Below are 21,842 nucleotides of genomic sequence, written 5' to 3' on the forward strand. Positions count from 1 at the left end.
ACAGGTGTCACTCAGTCGTAGTCTAAAGAATGGCAGGATCCTTATTTGTGGGAGGCCTGCCCATTCACACACACAGAGAGAGAGAGAGAAGTCCCATATGGACCTGAGGTAAATATGGCCGCAGGCTGAACAGACAGGCAGAGGAAGAGTCTACTGTCACTGTGGAGATGTGACAGATTTCCTCCGTTTGAGAAAAAAACAATAACAATAACAGTGTTATGCAATAACAAAGGAGTGGATAGATGGAGGGTAATGTGGGATTATTGTTCGCTGTGGATCTACCGGTCTAAGCTCGAAGCCATTGTGCGTAGATAAATACACATTTTACTCAGTTGAGCAACAAAAAGGATTCACGGCATGGAACAAAATGTGACTTTGTTGTACTCTGAGAAACAGCGTATCTTAAAAACGCATTGCTTCTGTCAGTGAGAGTTGCTCCGTGGCAGTGTCTCTTGGTTTCAGTATTGCAGCCTTCCATTCTTGCTTGACATACCCGGCTCAAGGTGAGGGTTCCCTGCTTGCAGGCCCGGCAGCGCACGCGTAGCTTCCCCGGCTGGATGGCCCGGCACACACTCTTGCAGTACACATAGAAGCTGCTGTGAGGTCTGGGCTCTGTATGGGAACACAGCCACACATTCTGTCAGCGAAGAAACAGTAGCAGATTGTAGCAAGGCTGAAATGAAGCCAGTGGACTCAGCAAATGGTGACTTAGGACATTGATGGTAGAACATATGAGTTGTAAGTGTACTATGCCCTATATTGTGCAGTACAAAAACGTCCATTGTATTTCACGGTCCTCCTTAGTTTGAATAGATGGACACTAAGACTTTCGCATTATGCGAGGACGATGACACAAGGACAAGGGACATCTCCCGTCTGTAGTCTGTCTGGCTGCAGCCCAGAACACAGACACACTGATCCAATTAGCGGAGAGAAGCAACCAGACGTCTTTGTGGCAGATGATTTAGTAAAGAGAGGAAGACGTGTCCTGCATGCCTCATTTAAAGTCGCCACACCATACAGGCATCCAGTCATACACACACACACAGCGAGAGGGACCAAGAAGAAACAGCATTCTCATTAGAGCTAAAAGCATGGGGGCGCTGGAGTGGGCCGCGCTACCTTGACACGATTCCCAATAAAATGGGGCGGAGTGGCTTTAAGCCTTCGCATGTCTAATTTATGTTTCCTGGGAGAGAGGTCTCCATTATGCTAATGACTTTACAGGAGGATGGGGGGAGAGCCTGCTGATCAGAGGGGGCAGATAAAGGAGACTTTATGGTGGGCTGGGTTGAGAGACAGAAGGAGGCGAGTGTTGGAGGGTAGGCAGAAGGAGGCGAGGGTTGGAGGGTAGGCAGAAGGAGGCGAGGGTTGGAGGGTAGGCAGAAGGAGGCGAGTGTTGGAGGGTAGGCAGGAGGAGGCGAGTGTTGGAGGGTAGGCAGGAGGAGGCGAGTGTTGGAGGGTAGGCAGAAGGAGGCGGGTGTTGGAGGCTAGGCAGAAGGAGGCGAATGTTGGAGGGTACGCAGAAGACAGCTTTAAAAAGGTTTGCCTTTGAGCCGGGATACAGAGGCCAAAGCCTGTATATATTTCCGTTTCCCACAGATGTCTGGAGACCGACTGCTGAATCCCAATCAACCGTTTAGAAGGCTGCATTCAGGGAGCGGTTGTACTGTTCAAATAGGGCACGAATGTCAAGGCCACAGAGCCACTTCTGAGCTCCCTGCGTGTTCATGCACACCCAAATAGAACTTATTACTGTGTCATTTTCTAAGCTTTTAGAGTTTATGGAACACCAAACATCCAAGACACACATACACGAGTGTACAAAACATTAGGAACACCTGCTCCTTCCATGACAGTGACCAGGTGAATCCAGATGAAAGCTATGTCCCTTATTGATGTCACTTGTTAATTACACTTCAAATCAGTGTGGATGAAGGGGAGGAGACGGGTTAAAGAAGGATTTTTAAGCATTAAAACACTTGAGACGTGGATTGTGTATGTGCGCCATTCAGAGGGTGAATGGGCAACACATGTATAGTCACATGCGAACACACACCTGTGTGCTCAGGCTCTTCCCTGGCTCTCTGCTCGTCATCAGTTTCCAGTATGACGGCCAGGCCAGTGGAGGTAGAGGGCAGGCGGGAGGCGGTGAGGTCCAGGCGGGTGAGGCTGTCCACCCCTCGACCCAGACGGTGCTGCAGGGCCAGGTCAGAGCACCGGCCCGACCCTGGGGGAGGCAGCACCACGTGCACGGTACTCTGCTCTGGGAGGTCACAGCCCTGTAAGAGAAAGACAGTTATTTAAAGCTCGGTTTAGCACATGTAGATCGTCTGTGTACAGTTGTCACATTGTAGTATACAAACCTGTTGTCAGATTGACTGTAAAGCAGCCATAAAATGAATCACATACCACTGCCGTAAATTAGATCAAAACACATCAAAAATGCCTAAAGATATGGATCATACAACTACGGATAAAAAATATATATATATTACCTAATCTGTTTAGGTACATCTCCGTCTTATAATTTCCAATTCAGCTGCTGTACCATTTCAGGGCAACACGTTTTCAATCTACCCCAAAATTCACAATTAAAAAGTGTTTTGTTCAACATGTCACTGAAATGATATGCAAATCCATCAGTCATTTTAGATCTAAACCTCTCCATTGATGCAGAAGTAGGCTAAACAAACAGGGTCTGGCGTTAATCACTGACGATAGCTTACTCGCCTGGAAAGCTTTCAAGTTTCATTTTTGAAGTTTGTCTCCCTGAAGTTTCTTTGTAGCTCTCAGTTTGGGAGAAAATACAAAATATAAAATGTAAAAAAACTCTTCCCTGTCAAAAACCATAGTCGGGTAAACAACAACAGGAAATGTTTGTTTCAAAAACACCAGCATTTCACTGGAGGAGAACTAGTGAGCTAACAACTAAGCATAATCAAATCTCACATGCAACTCAGGTGATTGGGTGTGAAAGAAACTATGAAAAGAGAAACAGTTCTGAAAGGTGTGCTTGTGTCACCAGCTGTCAAAGCTTTATCTTAAAGTGTTACTTTTGTTATAATGGTAGCAGGCATTCCAAATCAGCCCCGGCATAGTGCTTACACCTACAGCAGTACACTAGATCTGCAAAGATTGGAAAGGATCCAAGTAGATATTTTATTTCTGCAGGAAATTAATACGTTGGCATTTGTTTAATGGAGTTCATTTTCAGAGAACTGAGTAAAATTTGTGATGCAAATAAGCTGTGCAAACAGGTCCTAGTTAAAGCAAAGAGCTTATTAGAGAGAGAGAGACAGAGAGACAGAGAGAGAGAGAGAGACATGCGATAGCGAGAGAGAGGTCCTCATTTGTGAACTAATCCATAGATGGGAGATATTATGGCGCGCCAAATGACTGGCAAAATATAAAAACAAAATGTGTTTGATTTGGTTAATTTTCTCGGGCTCAACAGTGTGGATTTGTTTTTTTAATGATATGACGTTAATGAAGAACCGGTGGCTGAGGCTGGAAGTTCTACTATGCGAGACAGCTAGCACAGCTCAGTCTGTATGATGGATCTGGAGCTAGCAGCTTTAGCTATACAGCCAGACTGAGGAAAAATAACTAGGTCGTTCCACCAATTCAGTGCCTTCAACTAATTGAAACATTGTCACAAAGAGCACATGTTAACTTAATAAAAAAAACATGTTTTCCCTCATCTCAAAAATACTACAGTAAGTGCCAAATAAAGTAACATGGTTGACTGTAACAGGATTGACGATTTCATCTTAAATCAGCCGTGAATCCCCTTGTGACAGGGGGAATGGAAGCTTGCACACAACAACAGGGAGGGGCGGTTAAATGCAAGCTTCACCTTAAAATTATTCACTAATCACATTAAATAAATATTTATCTTCAGAAATTACTTTGTCAAAGCAACAAACTAACAAGGGCTTTACAATGGTGGTGAAAACTCGGAGACATTTTGGGGTTAAGTGGGTTAAAATCTTCCTAGAAGTCATGAGAGGGTGCATGGAGGGACATGTCAAAATGCAGAATTTTGGCACTTGAGCAAGTCTTTATTAGTATAACAAATATAATCTATTGAATTCGCCATGAGGTCTATATTAAAAAGGGCATTTCATTAAATATAACAGGCTTTTAATATTCAATATTGGTGCACAATTTCTACTTAAAATATCAAAGGGACGCAAGAGGCAACCATTTTCTGGAATAACAACTATAATTAGTTAAATAGAGACCAATATTTAAGATTGATATTCCCATTGGTCTCTATTCAAATCTGAATTCAACTGTATGGAAGAGTTTATCACTTAGCTACTGCAAAGCACTTTGTGACTACTGCTGGGGTGCAAATTCCTTTATGAATCAAATTTGATTGATTTTGTTGATAGCCCCTCACAGCTCTGCCACATTGGCTTTACGTTACTGCCGTTAGTCATGCCGTTTGTGACCGTTTGATGCATTACTTTACTGCTGTCTAGAACTCCTGATTCTAACCAGAGAGGTGAGTAAAGATAACGACAGCGTGGCTACTTTCATGTTCCTTCAAAGTCAAATGTCTGGTTTTATCAACATTTGGCAACAGTAGTTGACAGACCTGATATCAAATAACTTCCGGTTACACACACACACACACCTGCGTGCGGACACACACACACACACACACACACACACGCGCGCGCGCGCGCCTCCGGCCTAAATCTACCTTGGCTTGTCTGATGAGATAAAAAAAAAATTAAAAGGCAGGTACAAACGTGGAGCTAAATAAGACACAATCGACTGACATTGAAAACTAAATATCCTTTCCAATAACCGCAACACACAACAAATTGAGCATCGGCAACATAAGTACATCTGTGCTCCCCACAGGTGTTTAGAGAAGGTCTCCTATTGGCTGATTCCTCTCCCAGACACTAACTGGAGGCATCAGAGGCCCAGGGATGAATTAGTGTATTCATGTTGCATGCTTGTGACCTTTCCACACTCATCCTCTGCTCTTCGGAGGGCCAGACCAACACGTCTGTAACCACTATTTTAATGGACAATCTGAAAAGGACCTGTGAGTTGCCCCATGAAGGAGATTTCGACAACACATCATCAATAATTGCATTATAGATCAAGTCATTTTGGGAAAAACTTCGGCTGTAATATGCTTTTTCTGCACAGCAACATCGGCCCATTGGGAATTAATAAAGTTCATTGAAGTGAGGTGAATTGACCTAAACTGACTGTTTCCCCCGGATAGAGGTAGGAGTCACTTGAGCAATGTCGCACAATATCAAACAAGTAACACTAAACCATTCAAGGCCGCAAAGTGAAAGATACAGGAGTCTTTAGTGGCTCAGTCCCTAGCATGCAGACAAATGTTTGTGAAAGGCTGAGCAAAGCACCTGAAATCCTGTGAAGACTGAATAATGTGGGCTGGGACTCTCAACTCCCTGTGCAGCTCATTCTCTACAGTGAAAAGGCTCAGCGCCACTCCGCAAAAAGAAACAATATCTGCGCCGATTGTTTCACTGCAATTAGCAGGATAGAACTCCTTGTCTTATATGGTTGAACAAAGTGGCAACTCAAGGACAAGGAGATTGGATGACGGAATCAACTTGTCTTGTATGAGGTGGGGACTCACTCCTTAGAGTACCTGTACATCAGACATCAGACATGCAACAGTGCCTCTTCAACCTCAGGAGGCTGAAGAAATTTGGCTTGTCACCAAAAACACTCACAAACTTTTACAGATGCACATTCGAGAGCATCCTGTCGGGCTGCATCACCGCCTGGTACGGCAACTGCTCCGCCCACAACCGTAATGCTCTCCAGAGGGTAGTGACATCTGCACAACGCATCACCGGGGGCAAACCACCTGCCCTCCAGGACACCTACACCACCCGATGTCACAGGAAGGCCAAAAAGATCATCAAGGACAACAACAACCCGAGCCACTGCCTGTTCACCCCGCTATCATCCAGAAGGCGAGGTCAGTACAGGTGCATCAAAGCTGGGACCAAGAAACTGAAAAACAGCTTCTATCTCAAGGCCATCAGACTGTTAAACAGCAGTCACTAACATTGAGTGGCTGCTGCCAACATACTAACTCAAATCTCTAGCCACTTTAATAATGGAAAATGTATGTAATAAATATATCACTAGCCACTTTAAACAATGCCACTTTATATAATGTTTACATACCCTACATTACTCATCTCATATGTATATACTGTACTCTATACCATCTACTGCATCTTGCCTATGCCGTTCGGCCATCGCTCATCCATATATTTATATGTACATATTCTTATTCATTCCTTTACACTTGTGTGTATAAGGTAGTTGATGTGAAATTGTTAGATTACTTGTTAGATATTACTGCACGGTCGGAACTAGAAGCACAAGCATTTCGCTACACTCGCATTAACATCTGCTAACCATGTGTATGTGACCAATACAATTTGATTTGAGACCACACCTAGCAGGCCTAATGATTAAGATAAATCTGACATGTTGTAATTTGTGTCATTTATGAGTGAAAGGAAGGGATGGAGCAGGGGGGATAACAAAGAAAAAGAGAGGGGGAGTGGAGGGGGAGGAAGGGCGATGTGGAAGGGAGAATAAAAGAGGAACTTGTAGGCTACTGGAAGGGAGAGCGAGAGAGAGAGGAGTAGAAGGAAGTGTGAGAGAGATGGCACTCCCTCGGGGATGAGAAAGCTAATAGAGCACATAACAGTGAACGCTCCTCTCGTCACTACAAAATGTCAGAGGCACACATCTCAGACTGTGGCAGATAAACACCAGTGACTAGCGACTTGTCTGAGCCTAGAGGCACTGTGGCTTTCAGACTCTCTGGGACCGATGACAACGTGACACGCATAGCAACAGCGCTTTACCTGGCTGAGTGACCCGGCGTCAGAGTCTGCTAACTTACCAGGGCCTGGTTTCCCGATAGCGATGGAACTTAGGTTTATGAGTGTTTTAACGATGCATCTTTCCCGCAAACGGTTGAAAATTTAACATGCATTTCCCTAAACACCACGGAGAGAGATTGCTAAGTGCATTGTTGGATAATGGCGCCGGGGGGGGATGGCTGCCGTGTTACGAGCTTGTAACTTATTTTTTGTACATAATGTTGATGCTACTGTCTCTTATGACCGAAAAGAGCTTCTGGACATCAGAACAGCGATTACTCACCCCGAACTGGATGAAGATTTTTTATTTAATGAGTCCAACGCGAAGGATATACTGCTTTCTCGAGACCAGGCCCAAATCCCCGTCATTCGCATGAAGAAAAGACGGAGAAAAAGGGGGCGGAGGTCGGGGTGCCTTGTGAGACATCGTAGGCAAATGGATAAACCACCACTACCATCCGTACTATTGGCCAATGTTCAATCATTGGAAAATTGCCTGGAAGATCTACGATTAAGACTATCCTATCAACGGGACATTAAAAACGAATATGCTCGCTTCGAGGCAAGCAACACTGAAGCATGCATGAGAGCACCAGCTGTTCCGGATGACTGTGTGATCACGCTCTCCGTAGCCGATATGAGCAAGGTCAAACAGGTCAACATTCACAAAGCCGCGGGGCCAGACGGATAACCAGGACGTGTACTCAAAGCATGCGTGGACCAACTGGCAAGTGTCTTTACTGACATTTTCAACCTCTCCCTGCCCGAGTCTGGTGGTCTGTTTGAAACATGTAGGTATTACATAGTCCCTGTGACAAAGGAAGCGAAGGTAACCTGCCTAAATTATTACCGCCCCGTAGCACTCATGTTGGTAGCCATGACGTGCTTTGAAAGGCTGGTCATGGCTCACAACACAATCATCCCGGAAACCCTAGACCCACTCCAATTCACATACCGCCCCAACAAATCCACAGATGACACAATCTCAATTGCACTCCACACTACCATTTCCCACTTGGACAAAAGGAACACCTATGTGAGAATGCCGTTCATTGACTACAGCTCGGCGTTCAACACCATAGTGCCCACAAAACTCATCACTAAGCTAAGGACCCTGGGACTAAACTCCTCCCTCTGCAACTGGATCCTGAACTTCCTGATGGGCCGCCACCTGGTGGTAAGAATAGGCAACAACACATCTGCCACGCTGATCCTCACCATCTGTCGCCCCCCTCATGGGTGCATGCTTAGTCCCCTCCTGTACTCCCTGTTCACCCACGACTGCGTGGCCAAGCACGACTCCAACACCATCATTAACTTTGCTGATGACACAACAGTGGTAGGCCTGATCACCGACAATGATGAGACAAACTATAGGGAGGAGGTCAGAGACCTGGCAGTGTGGTGCCAGGACAACACTTCTCCCTCAATGTGAGCAAGACAAAGGAGCTGATCGTGGACTACAAGAAAAGAAGGGCCGAACAGGCCCCCATTAATATTGACAGGGCTGCAGTGGAGCAGGTTGAGAGCTTCAAGTTCCTTGGTGTCCACATCACCAACGAACTATCATGGTCCAAACACACCAAGACAGTCGTGAAGAGGGCACAATAACACCTTTTCCCCCTCAGGAGACTGAAAAGATTTGGCATGGGTCCCCAGATCCTCAAAAAGTTCTACAGCTGCACCATCGAGAGCATCCTGACCGGTTGCATCATCGCCTGGTATGGCAACTGCTCGGCATCTGTCCGTAAGGCACTACAGAGGGTAGTGTGTACGGCCCAGTACATCATTGGGGCCAAGCTTCCTGACACCCAGGACCTATATACACTAGGTGGTGTCAGAGGAACCTCCAAAGAAATTGTAAAAGACTCCAGTCACCCAAGTCATAGACTGTTTTCTCTGCTACCGCACGGCAAGAGGTACCGGAGCGCCAAGTGTAGGACCAAAAGGCTCCTTAACAGCTTCTTCCCCCAAGCCATAAGACTGCTGAACAATTAATAAAATGGCCATCCGGACTATTTACATTGACCCACCCCCTTTGTTTTTACACTGCTGCTACTCGCTGTTTATTATCTATGCATAGTCATCTTACCCCTACCTACACATACAAATTACCTCGACTAACCGGTGCCCCCGCACATTGACTCGCTACCGGTACCCCCTGTATATAGCCTCATTATTGTTATTTTATTGTGCTACTTTTATTTTATTTAGTAAATACACTGCTCAAAAAAATAAAGGGAACACTTAAACAACACAATGTAACTCCAAGTCAATCACACTTCTATGAAATCAAACTGTCCACTTAGGAAGCAACACTGATTGACAATAAATTTCACATGCTGTTGTGCAAATGGAATAGACAAAAGGTGGAAATTATAGGCAATTAGCAAGACACCCCCAAAAAAGGAGTGATTCTGCAGGTGGTGACCACAGACCACTTCTCAATTCCTATGCTTCCTGGCTGATGTTTTGGTCACTTTTGAATGCTGGCGGTGCTCTCACTCTAGTGGTAGCATGAGACGGAGTCTACAACCCACACAAGTGGCTCAGGTAGTGCAGTTCATCCAGGATGGCACATCAATGCGAGCTGTGGCAAAAAGGTTTGCTGTGTCTGTCAGCGTAGTGTCCAGAGCATGGAGGCGCTACCATGAGACAGGCCAGTACATCAGGAGACGTGGAGGAGGCCGTAGGAGGGCAACAACCCAGCAGCAGGACCGCTACCTCCGCCTTTGTGCAAGGAGGTGCACTGCCAGAGCCCTGCAAAATGACCTCCAGCAGGCCACAAATGTGCATGTGTCAGCATATGGTCTCACAAGGGGTCTGAGGATCTCATCTCGGTACCTAATGGCAGTCAGGCTACCTCCGGCGAGCACATGGAGGGCTGTGCGGCCCCACAAAGAAATGCCACCCCACACCATGACTGACCCACCGCCAAACCGGTCATGCTGGAGGATGTTGCAGGCAGCAGAACATTCTCCACGGCGTCTCCAGACTCTGTCACGTCTGTCACATGTGCTCATGTGCTCAGTGTGAACCTGCTTTCATCTGTGAAGAGCACAGGGCGCCAGTGGCGAATTTGCCAATCTTGGTGTTCTCTGGCAAATGCAAAACGTCCTGCACGGTGCTGGGCTGTAAGCACAACCCCCACCTGTGGACGTCGGGCCCTCATACCACCCTCATGGAGTCTGTTTCTGACCGTTTGAGCAGACACATGCACATTTGTGGCCTGCTGGAGGTCATTTTGCAGGGCTCTGGCAGTGCACCTCCTTGCACAAAGGCAGAGGTAGCGGTCCTGCTGCTGGGTTGTTGCCCTCCTACGGCCTCCTCCACGTCTCCTGATGTACTGGCCTGTCTCCTGGTAGCGTCTCCATGCTCTGGACACTACGCTGACAGACACAGCAAACCTTCTTGCCACAGCTCGCATTGATGTGCCATCCTGGATGAGCTGCACTACCTGAGCCACTTGTGTGGGTTGTAGACTCCGTCTCATGCTACCACTAGAGTGAAAGCACCGCCAGCATTCAAAAGTGACCAAAACATCAGCCAGGAAGCATAGGAACTGAGAAGTTGTCTGTGGTCACCACCTGCAGAATCACTCCTTTTTTGGGGGTGTCTTGCTAATTGCCTATAATTTCCACCTTTTGTCTATTCCATTTGCACAACAGCATGTGAAATTTATTGTCAATCAGTGTTGCTTCCTAAGTGGACAGTTTGATTTCATAGAAGTGTGATTGACTTGGAGTTACATTGTGTTGTTTAAGTGTTCCCTTTATTTTTTTGAGCAGTGTATTTACACAATACTGACGACTGCTCAGCGCCTAGAGCGATATTACCACTTAGGCCTACTGCTGCAAATATTAAGGTGGCTTATTTGAACGCTTACCCTATAAAAATGTATTAAATCATTGATTTGGCACATCACTGAGCAGATGTTAGGCTACACATCATTAAATATATTGAGACAAATTACAGACAGTAGCCTACAAGTAGCAAAATAGAACTCGATTGAACATGAAACGTATTTAAATATGATTAACATAGGACTACAGCCTACTGTTTATATTTCAATGGAGTCATCTCGGTTTTCATTTGAAGTATGTTTTTATGTTGCTTGTTTGTATCAATTGCAAAGACATTGGCCACTTTGTATTTGTAGTCAACTTTGTTCTGAAGTTATCGGCTGTCACAGAGAGATAGATAGAATCACATGGTTTATGCTTAGCAGAGATCTTCTGTGAATAAAGTGACGAAGGAGGGCAACAACAAAAAAAGCATGCGCGTGCGTCCGCCATCTTGCGCATGTTGACTTTGTCCATCCACACCAGACACGATCAGGACAGCAGGTTGAAATATCAAGACGAACTCTGAACCAACAATATTAATTTGTGGACAGGTTGAAACACATGAAACATTCATGGACATTTAGCTAGCTAGCTTGATGTTGCTAGCTAATTTGTCCTGGGATATAAACATTGGTTTGTTATTTTATCTGAAATGCACAAAGTCCTTTTTTCCCCTGGATCTTTGTACAATTTTACTCTGACAATTAATTCACAGATAAAAGGGTGGCAGTTGGCAACCAACTTTGAGGTGTATTACCACCACTGAATGGAGTGTGGACCTCAGCTCAGCTTCCAATCACCCATGTGGGTATATGCTCCTAAAAACCAATGAGGAGATGGGAGAGGCGGGACCAGTCAAAAGTTTGGACACACCTACTCCTTCAAGGATTTGTCTCATGCCAAGAGTGTGCAAAGCTGTCATCAAGGCAAAGGATGGCTACTTTGAAGATTCTCAAATATAAAATATATTTTGATATGTTTAACACTTTTTTGGTTACTACATGATTGTAACTCTGTGTTGTTGTCTGTTCACACTGCTATGCTTTATCTTGGCCAGGTCGCAGTTGCAAATGAGAACTTGTTCTCAACTAGCCTACCTGGTTAAATAAAGGTGAAATTAAAAAATTAAAAAAAAATGATTCCATAAGTCTTATTTCATAGCTTTGATGTCTTCACTACTATTCTACAATGTAGAAAATAGTACAAATAAAGAAAAACCCTTGAATGAGTAGGTGTGTCCAAACTTGACTGGTACTGTATGTGTACATGTATTTTGTAACGCAAGCGGTGTGGTCAGCATTCTGTATAGGCCTACTTATCATCATTATCATTTAAAAGCACATCTTAATAAGCACCAGTAAAATAATCTAGCATCATTACTCAAGAAGAAAATTAGTAAATCAGCGAGCACATTAGGGATTTGTTGATCACAGAATCAAACTGAGAACATTTTGCTACTTCAACCGAGCTTGAGTGCCATCCTACCGATCCTCGACTTCGGTGATGTCATCTATAAAATAGCCTCCAACACTCTACTCAACAAACTGGATGCAGTCTATCACAGTGCCATCCGTTTTGTTACCAAAGTCCCATACACTACCCACCATTGCGACCTGTACGCTCTCGTTGGTTGGCCCTCGCTTCATACTCGTCGCCAAACCCACTGGCTACAGGTTATCTACAAGTCAAGTGAGTTAGATGCACTATTGTAAAGTGGTTGTTCCACTGGATATCATAAGGTGAATGCACCAATTTGTAAGTCGCTCTGGATAAGAGCGTCTGCTAAATGACTTAAATGTAAAAATGTAAATGTAAGTCTATGCTAGGTAAAGCCCCGCCTTATCTCAGCTCACTGGGCACCATAGCAGCACCCACTCGTAGCACGCGCTCCAGCAGGTATATCTCACTGGTCACCCCCAAAGCCATTTCCTTATTTGGTCTACTTTCCTTCCAGTTCGTTGCTGCTAATGACTGAAACGAACTGCAAAAATCTCTGAAGCTGTAGACTCATATCTCCCTCACTAGCTTTAAGCACCAGATTTCAGGGCTGCTCACAGATCACTGCACATAGCCCATCTGTAAACAGCCCATCTATCTACCTACCTCATCCCCATATTGTATTTATTTATTTATCTTGCTCCTTTGCACCCCAGTATCTCTACTTGCACATTCATCTTCTGCACATCTACCATTCCAGTGTTTAATTGCTATATTGTAATTACTTCGCCACCATGGCCTATTTATTGCTTTAACTCCCTTATCTTACCTCATTTACACTCACTGTATAGACTTTTTGTTTTCTTTTGTTCTACTGTATTATTGACTGTATGTTTTGTTTATTCCATGTGTAACTCTGAGTTGTTGTATGTGTCGAATTGCTACGCTTTATCTTGACCAGGTCGCAGTTGCAAATGAGAACTTGTTCTCAACTGGCCTACCTGGTTAAATAAAGGTGAAATAAATACAAAATACAAAATAAATGTTTAAAAATTATCCATTCCTTGCCCTCAGTTATTTGCTATGAATGGTATTCTCGCTTCACAAATATATTTCAAAATTGAACCAATAAAAATGACTGAGAAAGTAAGCATACACCTAGAGTCAAAACTGGAAACACACACAGAAAGGTAATCTTCGTGTCTGCTGAATGACGTACAGTAAACACACACACTAGTCGCCTTCATGTCAACTGAAACACATGAATCATTGGTCCAGACACAACCAATGAGAGAGTGATGTGTGCGTCTCCACGTCATTCTCAATAACTTTGTGACCTCATGCTTCACTCAATGCTTTGAGGCCCTATATTCTCCCCAAACCCTTGGGGACAGACAAAGCCATTCTGTACACAGGCTGACAAACACAGTGTCTCAGTTATACTCTAGGGGGCAGAGTCGAGTCACAACGCTATGCTCCCACTGTGCTAGCACCACCATCAAAAGCTAAGACCCACACTTACTCCAGCCTCAGGAGCAATCTGTCAGGGGGAAATGGAGCTCAGGTATAAAATGTGCAGAGACAGCAGAACTGACTGGAGAGACACAGTCGGGAGTCAGAGTGGGGAGTGTGTGTGCCTGGCTCCCCAGCCGCTCCCTGTGAGCCTGACTGTTTTGATGCATAATTAAGATAGTCAAACTTAATGAAGCACTGTCGACTAAAGTTCACGGGATCCCCAGGCTCTGTTTACACTGTTAAGAGTCAGGATGGGGAGAGAATGCCAGGCCTCTAGCCTTCACCGGAAACACTGTGTGGAGAGTGCTGAGAGTGCAGGTGTGAGTGTGTGCACCTACAGTGGGGAGAACAAGTATTTGATACACTGCCGATTTTGCAGGTTTTCCTACTTACAAAGCATGTAGAGGTCTGTAATTTTTATCATAGGTACACTTCAACTGTGAGAGACGGAATCTAAAACAAAAATCCAGAAAATCACATTGTATGATTTTTAAGTAATTAATTTGCATTTTATTGCATGACATAAGTATTTGATCACCTACCAACCAGTAAGAATTCCGGCTCTCACAGACCTGTTAGTTTTTCTTTAAGAATCCCTCCTGTTCTCCACTCATTACCTGTATTAACTGCACCTGTTTGAACTCGTTACCTGTATAAAAGACACCTGTCCACACACTCAATCAAACAGACTCCAACCTCTCCACAATGGCCAAGACCAGAGAGCTGTGTAAGGACATCAAGGATAAAATTGTAGACCTGCACAAGGCTGGGATGGGCTACAGGACAATAGGCAAGCAGCTTGGTGAGAAGGCAACAACTGTTGGCGCAATTATTAGAAAATAGAAGAAAATAGAAGAAGTTCAAGATGATGGTCAATCACCCTCGGTCTGGGGCTCCATGCAAGATCTCACCTCGTGGGGCATCAATGATCATGAGGAAGGTGAGGGATCAGCCCAGAACTACACGGCAGGACCTGGTCAATGACCTGAAGAGAGCTGGGACCACAGTCTCAAAGAAAACCATTAGTAACACACTACGCCGTCATGGATTAAAATCCTGCAGCGCACACAAGGTCCCCCTGCTCAAGCAGGCGCATGTCCAGGCCCGTCTGAAGTTTGCCAATGACCATCTGGATGATCCAGAGGAGGAATGGGAGAAGGTCATGTGGTCTGATGATTCAAAAATAGAGCTTTTTGGTCTAAACTCCACTCGCCGTGTTTGGAGGAAGAAGAAGGATGAGTACAACCCCAAGAACACCATCCCAACCGTGAAGCATGGAGGTGGAAACATCATTCTTTGGGGATGCTTTTCTGCAAAGGGGACAGGACGACTGCACCGTATTGAGGGGAGGATGGATGGGGCCATGTATTGCGAGATCTTAGCCAACAACCTCCTTCCCTCAGTAAGAGCATTGATGATGGGTCGTGGCTGGGTCTTCCAGCATGACAACGACCCGAAACACACAGCCAGGGCAACTAAGGAGTGGCTCCGTAAGAAGTATCTCAAGGTCCTGGAGTGGCCTAGCCAGTCTCCAGACCTGAACCCAATAAAAAATCTTTGGAGGGAGCTGAAAGTCCGTATTGCCCAGCGACAGCCCCGAAACCTGAAGGATCTGGAGAAGGTCTGTATGGAGGAGTGGGCCAAAATCCCTGCTGCAGTGTGTGCAAACCTGGTCAAGAACTACAGGAAACGTATGATCTCTGTAATTGCAAACAAAGGATTCAGTACCAAATATTAAGTTCTGCTTTTCTGATGTATCAAATACTTATGTCTTGCAATAAAATGCTAATTAATTACTTAAAAATCATACAATGTGATTTTCGGGATTTTTGTTTTAGATTCCGTCTCTCACAGTTGAAGTGTACCTATGATAAAAATTACAGACCTCTACATGCTTTGTAAGTAGGAAAACCTGCAAAATCGGCAGTGTATCAAATACTTGTTCTCCCCACTGTATGTGTAAGCGTGTGGTGGGGAAATTAGGGCATGAATAAACAAAAGACTGTCTGCTATACAGACAACCACACACACACAGCACAGTCAACAAGACAGGGTCGAGTGAAATGGGAGAATGATGACCTTACCTGGAGGGTGCAGTCGCTGAGCAGCTCTCTGCCAGCAAAGATGACTCTCAGCTGCTCTGGCTGTACCCCCTGCAGCCTCCCCACCTTCTCCTTCAGCACTGCGATGCTGGCCCCCTCCTCCAGCTCCACTGGGAAGCCATGGCTGGAGTTAAACCTCACATACACTGGAGAGACAGAGAGAGGAGAGACCGGTGAGATAACTCAGAGACAATAGTGAACAATAAACAGAGAATGAAGCTTGAGAATGAGAGAGAAAAAGAGGAGAAAAAGAGAGACGCTTACGTGTCAAAAGAGGCAAAAAGAGAACGAGACAAGAGGCCTGAGGTGTCAGAGAGGGGAGAAGAGAATAAAAAGGCGATAGGCTAGACATAGGGGACCTTAACACAGAAGTAACAGAGGAGAGGAGGTGGACAGACAGTGGAAGTGGAGAAGAAAGAGAGGGAAAAGTGGGTACAGAGGAGAGAGAACAAGAGAGGACATGAGGAGAAATAACGGGAATCAGGGAGAACAGATGATAGACAGGAGAAAACAAAGAAACAGGATTTTAAAATTCAGCCGGCTAAGCCAATATGAAAATCCCCGAACCCTTCATTAAGATGAGTGAGATTTGGAGCAAAGGTATTCTTTCCTGCTATCATTTCTACTTATTATTTTAATTGAAATGAGTCAACCTTTTCAGAGCCCCTAGAGGCAAGGAGATACATTCAGGACTGTAAAATGGCTGATCGGGGAAATGTCTGCAATCAAATTGGAAATGATGAGCCAATGGAGATGTGTAGACTACTTAGTCATGTTTAAACACACACTGGTTTTGATATGTATTTAATATGGATACCCACTCTTCCTGGAGCACCATAAAAATGAAGGCAGTAATATACATAATAATATCATTTTTAAACATTAAAAAGACCATTTTACAACAGTGTGCCCTCCTGTTACTACAACACACAATCCAGGTGTAAGTGTGTATGTTGTGTGTGTTTGTATGTGTGTGGTTGAAGGAATACATAATGATGCGAGGTGAATAGGCAAGTGAGCACACACACACACACACAAAAGCATATAGACTAAGCATACACACATAGGCAATTCCACAATAACGAAATTACGTTGAGTGTCCGATTTGTCACTTTAAAAATGTACAGTACCAGTCAAAAGTTTGGACACACCTACTCATTCAAGGGTTTTTCTTTATTTTGACTATTTTCTACATTGTAGAATAATAGTGAAGACATCAAAACTATGAAATAACACATATGGAATCACGTAGTAACCAAAAAAGTGTTAAATCAAAATATATATATGAAATTCTTCAAAGTAGCCACCCTTTGCCTTGACAGCTTTGCACACTCATGGCATTCTCTCAACCAGCTTCATGAGGAATGCTTTTCCAACAGTCTTGAAGGAGTTCCCACATATGCTCAGCACTTGTTGGCTGCTTGTCTTTCACTCTGCAGTCCAACTCATCCCAAACCTTCTGAATTGAGGTCAGATGACTGGAGGCGAGGTCATCTGATGCAGCACTCCATCACTCTCCTTGGTCAAATAACCATTATACAGCTTGGCGGTGTGTTTTGGATCATTGTCCTGTTGAAAAACAAATGATAGTCCCACTAAGCACAAACCAGATGGGATGGCGTATCACTGCAGAATGCTGTGGTAGCCATGCTGGTTAATTGTGCCTTGAATTCTAAATAAACCACTGACAGTGTCACCAGCAAAGCACCCCCACACCACCTCCTCCATGCTTCACGGTGGGAACCACACATGCAGAGATCATCCGTTCAGCTACTATATATCCCACAAAGACACAGTGGTTGGAAACAAATCTCAAATTTGGACTCATCAGACCAAAGCACAGATTTCCACCGGTCTAATGTCCATTGCTCGTGTAACTTGGCCCAAGAAAGTCTGTTCTTCTTAATGGTGTCCTTTAGTAGTGGTTTCTTTGCAGCAATTCAACCATGAAGGCCTGATTCACGCAGTCTCCTCTGAACAGTTGATGTTGAGATGTGTCTGTTACTTGCTTGAACACTTATTTGGGCTGCAATTTTTGAGGCTCGTAACTCTAATGAACTTATCCTCTGCAGCAGAAGTAACTCTGGGTCTTCCTGTCTTGTGGCGGTCCTCATGAGAGCCAGTTTCATCATAGTGCTTGATGGTTTTGCGACTACACTTGAAGAAATGTTAAAAGTTCTTGAAATTTTCCGGATTGACTGACCTTCATGTCTTAAAGTAATGATGGACTGTCGTTTCTCTTTTCATATTTGAGCTGTTCTTTCCATAATATGCACTTAAGTCTATCTTCTGTATACAACCCCTACATAAACTGATTGGCTGAAACGCATTAAGAAGGAAAGAAATTCCACAAATTGACTTTTAACAAGGCGCACCTGTTAATTGAAATGCATTCCAGGTGACTACCTCATGAAGCTGGTTGAGAGAGTGCCAAGCGTGTGCAAAGCTGTCATCAAGGCAAAGGGTGGCTACTTTGAAGAATCTAAAATATATTTTGATTTAACACTTTTTTTGGTTACTACATAATTCCATGTGCTATTTCATAGTTTTGATGTCTTCACTATTATTCTACAATGTAGAAAATAAAGAAAAACCCTTGTCCAAACTTGTTTATTCTACAATGGTACTGTATGCCAAACAAAAACAGAAGATTTGACAAAAACACATTTACAGGAACAACTGTGCAGATGCAAAGTTTGATAACATGATTATGGTAAAAAATGTCCCTCAGTTGTATTCTGTTACCAAACGTTGTATCTGCACAGTTCTTCCTGTAAATGTGTTTATGTAAAGTGTTCTGTGAAAATTGTTAAAAGAAGTCCGTGTGCATAGAGTTGTTCAACTTTGAAATCAATGGGTCTTGTTTGGCATACATTTTAAAGTGAAAAACCTGAGTCTCAGCATAATTCCGTTACAACGGAATTGCCCATACATTGAGTACACCCACTAACACATACACGTAAGCTACGCATACACAGAAACATCTTGTACACACACTAACACATACACAGTGTGGAGTAGTCATGGGAACGCAGCATTAATCATAGTTATTACAGGAAATTAGATCGTTTTAGATTTAATGACTGAGGAGGAATAAAAAGGTATTCTTCCATTTGGCGCTTAAGGAGTTGACTCAGTTAGGTGATTGCTTGTTGCCAATGTGCGACATTCCCTTTAGAAGTGTTTCTGCAACATTATTCTGAGACAAATATACGACAAAACCTTCTCTGAGATTGTAACAAGAAAGTGTACAGACACCATTTGGCTATCGGTTTGAACCCATGCTATATCACATCACATACCTGATTTATCTACACAGAAGAGACTACAGTACCTCAAGTCAGAGCAACATCAACAATGACCACTATGACACAACCGTCTCTCGGTTGACTGATCTCTGGCAGCACTACAGCCAATCCAGTCCGAGCTATGGCCCAAAGTGAATGAGGAGAAGGGCTGATTCTAATTTGTCCCGTCACTGAGATTTCCATAATGTCCCTCACTGTTTTGCATCCAATCCAAGTGGCTAACAAATGAGTAAATTCCTCCTTTGTCATGTTCCATCACAGAAGCCGTCAGTTTGTTGATGGGGCCATAACGTGCACAGGTTACCCGAGTTCTCAGTCTGGGGAGGAAGAGTGACAGAATGCAATCATGTAGCACCAACTCCACCAGTCCGGATTACCAAGCAGAGAGCTCACTGGAAGGCTAACAACTCACAACATAATTCCATAAACCTGGCTGCATGCACAGAGAAGAATACCAATACTTCCATTCCCAAAACAGGCATTTTCACAAAATAAGAAAAGAGAGAAAGAGATGGCGGGACAATCTAGACTGGAGAAAAATCCCAACTGTCAAAACCACTCTACCTATAATGAAATGTGTGTTATTTACTGTTAATGTCCCATGACAGTAATTCAAAAAGAGAGAGGCAGAGAGATGCGATGTCACTCAGACCAAGGGGGCAGGAGCGGGGCAGGGAGGGTATCACGGCCAGCCAATGCTTTGTGTCTGGGCGGAGTGGCAGGCGGCCAGATCAATACGGCCCGCACACAGGCAGAAATATGAAGACAGATAGGCTCAACTCTCAAATGCTGCATCGGAGGGAAATGGGTCTGGGGACTCTTTAGTGCAGGAGGGAGGTGAGAGGAGAGATGATGTGAGAGGAGGGGGAGAGATTGACTGGGAGGGGAAAGGTTGAAGAGGGAGGAAGAAGGAGAGTAAAAGCTGCTACATGGAGAAGGCAGGGAGTTGAAAATGTCTCTGTAAAAGGACTCCCTTCATCCTAATGACAGCAGCCCAGGACTTGATCGCTCCAGGGAGTTAAACCCGACAGTGCAGTTTCCCAAAGGGGCCCTGTTAGGCTCTCCAGACACTAATGCAATGCTATCAGAGGGCTGGGGCCACCTGTCTCCTTTACGAGTGCACTGCCCACGTCACTACTTTCTTCTTCCTATTGATTAGGGATAAAGCACCCAAATGGCCCTGGCAAAACCGCCGTAAAATACTGCCAACCCCATAGGCCCGTATTTCCCCCGCACATAACTATAAAGAAGATGGACTCCTCAATTCCAGAACTCACTTTGAGCAATTAAGAGAACAAATTCCCATCCAACACTGGGGCTAAGAGCTTTTCTCCCTCCACCTTCTTCTCCTCTCCCTTCTTTCTTGAGCCTTATCCTGATAGCTGGTACAGTCAGGTGCAGTGTTTGGTCATGTGTGACGGGTGCTGTGGAGCGATGCTGTACGGTACTGTACGATGAGCCCGGTTCAGGACCAGGCTATCCATCGTGGAGGCTAGCAGCAGCTATGGGGCCAGTGCCAGGTTTCTCGGGCCCGGTGACTGTCCACTGGAGGATTCTCTCTTAGATCAACGGCTGGGTGGATTCTGGAGCGCAGCTCCCGTTCATCAGCCGCCCCACCGCAACCCCGACCCCGGTGCATGAAAGCCAGGAAATAAACCCCCCCCCCCCTCCCTCCATCTGTCGTCGCTTATTACATTTGAAGGAAGCGGCCATGTCTGCAGAATGGAGCCTTCAGGAATACCACAATGCCCCCCCCCCACTGCAATATGTGGCCAGACTACATCCCCATACAATACCAAGGGATGGAAATAAATAAGAGTCTCCCTAGAGATAAGACTGCAGCGAAGCTGTATTGGGTGTGTGTATACACAGTGAGCAGAGGTGTAGCTATTTGGGACAGATATGGTGTGATAGTACTGTATGTCTGCTGGGTTCATTGGAACACTGGCTGGCTGCATTACCTCACTAGGCAAGCAGTGTCACGTTCTACCAATAGCACAAAGACGAAGAAGCTAAGATTGCTTTGTGTGTTCTGTGGGTCAACCACAACAGGAACAGAAAATGCTAAGAAATGATAGTGTCAGTACAATAAAAAACGATTTCTAGGTTATTTTCATCAGCAGATATCAGTAATGATAGAAACTGTACTTGGCAAATTCAATGACAATATGATAACAATTGATGTTTAGAACAATTTCCTCGAATAACAAATGTAACAAGTTCTTATGTGAGCCCTCTGTTGCTGTACTTGCTTCGACTGTGCCGTCTGGCTCTGCCAAGCCGCCTGTCATAGCTCCATCTGACGGGGACAGAGACAGAGGGAAGTCATTAACAATGGTAATTAACCATTAGCCTGCGTCTGCCACCTGCAGCACCTCAAGAGGGGCAGAGCGACACAACGCATGTACACATGGCTGGGCCCTGTCAGAGAGGTAGACAGAGTCGCTAAGGTAGAGCAAAGTCACGTTCTCCATATTGATCCTCCAGATATGCTGTTGATGTCGATGGCGATCAAAATATTGTACAGATAACAAGCCATGTAGAGAACAAGTGCACATTGACCCTTCATTAATCAACGTAATTCTGAAACAGAACTGCGGAAAAAAGCACTTCTCTGGTGTGTGAACACCCCTGAACAACTCAGAGAGGCAGAGTGCGTACTGAAAAGGTAGGCTGTACTGTATTAGATGGATACAAGCCCAGGGGTATCAGCAAAAGGCCAGG

General features: G+C 44.7%; 1 protein-coding gene across 1 annotated transcript in view; it reads right to left on the bottom strand.

Moving 5' to 3' along the window:
• Window positions 1-21,842, bottom strand: part of prkn (parkin RBR E3 ubiquitin protein ligase) — an 89,033-nt gene that overhangs the window by 62,371 nt on the left and 4,820 nt on the right. The window contains exons 2-4 of the mRNA XM_071380556.1: window positions 15,793-15,956; window positions 2,060-2,282; window positions 494-612 (exon numbers count right to left, since the gene is read on the bottom strand). Of these exons, the coding sequence (XP_071236657.1) occupies window positions 494-612; window positions 2,060-2,282; window positions 15,793-15,956 (506 nt within the window). The remainder of the gene's footprint in view (window positions 1-493; window positions 613-2,059; window positions 2,283-15,792; window positions 15,957-21,842) is intronic.

Source organism: Salvelinus alpinus, chromosome 32 (assembly GCF_045679555.1).
Source record: "Salvelinus alpinus chromosome 32, SLU_Salpinus.1, whole genome shotgun sequence".
Taxonomy (NCBI): domain Eukaryota; kingdom Metazoa; phylum Chordata; class Actinopteri; order Salmoniformes; family Salmonidae; genus Salvelinus; species Salvelinus alpinus.